This window comes from Erythranthe guttata, chromosome 5 (assembly GCF_056151865.1).
Source record: "Erythranthe guttata isolate IM_541 chromosome 5, IM_541, whole genome shotgun sequence".
In the NCBI taxonomy this organism is placed as follows: domain Eukaryota; kingdom Viridiplantae; phylum Streptophyta; class Magnoliopsida; order Lamiales; family Phrymaceae; genus Erythranthe; species Erythranthe guttata.
In genome coordinates, this window is record NC_142537.1 from 3,017,318 (window position 1) to 3,019,990 (window position 2,673).

General features: G+C 38.0%; 1 protein-coding gene across 1 annotated transcript; it reads left to right on the forward strand.

Annotated features, from left to right (window-relative positions):
* Positions 1-422: 422 nt before the first annotated feature.
* LOC105965988 (F-box/FBD/LRR-repeat protein At2g04230) lies at positions 423-1,985 on the forward strand. Its single transcript, XM_012990531.2, has one exon. The coding sequence runs from the start codon at positions 426-428 to the stop codon at positions 1,983-1,985; it is 1,560 nt and encodes a 519-aa protein (XP_012845985.2). The 5' UTR covers positions 423-425.
* The last annotated feature ends 688 nt before the right edge of the window (positions 1,986-2,673 follow it).

The window sequence follows — 2,673 nt, forward strand, 5'->3', positions numbered from 1 at the left end:
ATTTGCCCTTTTCTAAATTTTATATAAAATAAAAAAAAGGGTTAATAGCATTTCGCCACACTTTGCCCGTTTTTGCGTTTTACCACCTTAACTAAAAAAAAGTTGCACGGGCACACCCAAATTAGTTTTTTGACCTACATAACCACCTGGGGGAATATTCTGGCCAATCGAAAGGAAAAAAAAAGCCCGATTTTTTAATTTTTTTTTTTTCACAAGGAAAAGATTACGAGACTACTCGGCCCCAGCCCACAATATCTTTTTAGGGAAATTATATAAACAAGGATTCTTAGGTTTTCTTGAGTTGAAAACTCACAAGGTTTCTAAGGATTTACTGGGTTGAAAAATCATACACGTCTCCTAAAATTTGACAATTTTCAAAAGCTTCCGCCATGGAAAAAATAGAGAGCTTAGACGATTCCAAGTCCATGGACAGGATATCCGAGTTGCCGAATGACATCTTGCAGAGAATACTTTATTTCCTCTCCCAAGAAGATGCTGTCAGAACATCTGTCTTGTCCAAATCATGGCGTGACATCTGGCGTACTCGCCCCAATCTTGATTTTAGAGGCCCGTTCAACTTGAACTATTTGAAACAAAAATTTCTATCCTTAGTGGAAAATACTTTACAGCGATATTGTGATCATAGGTTGTCCTTAGAAGAATTTCACCTCCATATATGGTTGGACGATTTTTGGTATCAAAAATCGGTTTCGCTGCTCGAAAACTGGATCCCCAGACTCAAAAATATGGGTGTGAAGGAGTTTCGTCTTTCTATTTGCTCGGAACATTATCCAAGATACACTGATCTGGATCTGCCATGTGTAGTCTTCGAGCAAGAATCGCTCCGACATTTGCGTGTGCGAAGATTCAAGTTGGACCGAAAGGCTGTTGAAAGGATAGTACTCTTGAATAATCTACGATCACTTCACCTCCAAGAAATCAACATCGAGGACGAAGAGGTTTTTCAGAAGATAATCTCGAACTGCCCTTCGATTGAAACGATGCGTATTGAAAATTGCGAGGGGTCAAGAAACATTAATGTGGATAATCTTCGTCGTCTCAAGGACTTTCACTCATCGGGTTTTAACTTAGGCGTAGCAAATACGGAACGCTGTAGCTTTGAAATAAGTCACCAATCTATTGAAACCATCTTCATTACATACGGTAACCTCTTGTTTCACAAAGGTGTGGAGTTTCGTTTTCTCGACGTGTTACGTCTGCACGGTGTCAGATTGTTGCCGGACAACTTGTCATCATGTAAATTCCCAAGTCTCAAACGTCTGGTTCTCGACCATTGTGATGGATTCGAAGTAATCGAGCTATTTATCGATGCCCCAAAAATAAAATCTTTTGAATACAAAGGAAACTTTGTCCCATCGATCACTTTCGTGACCACCCAGAACGAGTGGGATTCACATATATTTGTGCGTTCGGCCGATGCTTCTTCTTCTTGGTGGTTCATCAAGCTAAACGAACTGCTTAAGTCATTAAGCCAATCGAATATTCGTAGTCTGGCCATTTATTATATATACCATCCCCGGAATATTGTTCATGAACCACAATTCGTTATTCTGGATAAGCCTGTTGTGGTGGAGAGCGTGAAACTGAAATGCGACAATTCGACTCTATTTTCACCTCTTTTAAATGGGGTGTTTCGTATTTTTCGTCCAAGAAACATCTGCGACTTCGACATGGTGGCATGGGATATGGACGTCATCGAGTGTCTGTGGAAGATTTTCATGGAGAGAGAAAGCGGAGACAAAGACGAACCGTTCAGACGGTTTTGGAAACGAGAGTTGGAGGAAGTAAGCATGGAGATTTATGACGACAATCGAAAAGAATGGAGCCCGACACATTTGTCCGAAGTGCGAGGAGAATTGCGATACTGCGTGCAAGTGAAACTTATCCGTGCTCGCTTTGCATTGAAATGGAGAGAGAACTTTAATTTGCCAGACTTTGAGCCCCTCCACGATTCGATAAATTAGCAAGTATTTATAAATGGAGAATTGATTTAATTTTTTATTCTGATGATAGTTTAAGTATCTGTTAACTTAATTACTTCGGTCTTTTTTTTTTTTTTTTTTTTTTTTAATTTATAGGAAAAGTCTTGTTGTTTCAAGAGTTACTAGGCATGAAAATCGACAAACTTTGTGAGTCTTTCGATCGTATTAGGGAGAAATCACTTAAATGTTCTGCTTATTATCGTATTATTTAACCTATCATACATTTTGTTTTTAGTTATCTTCTTGAGTAAATTGCAAAAACTACCCCTGTGTAATCCTTAATTACTAAAAAAGTCCTTGTGTTATAAAAATTAGCGAAAACCCCCCTATATAATTTTTTTATTAGCTCACCGCACCTATTGAAATTTTAGTCATTGACCAGAGATGAAAAGACAAATATAACCTTTAATTAATAACATAAAATTATAATTAATATACAATAGAGGCCAAATTGTAATTTTACTAAATTTCTGAAACTTAATTAGGTGACTGAATTGTAATTTTTCAAAATACTATTAAACCTAGATTGAAACACACACACTACGCACAAAATTCATTGCACAGACCCTTGCCTCCTCTGCGGCGGCGCCGTCGACCAGTTCCACAGCCTTTTCTTCTTTTGCAAACTCTAAAACCATCGTCGGAGAAGACGGTAAAAAACAGAAAAACA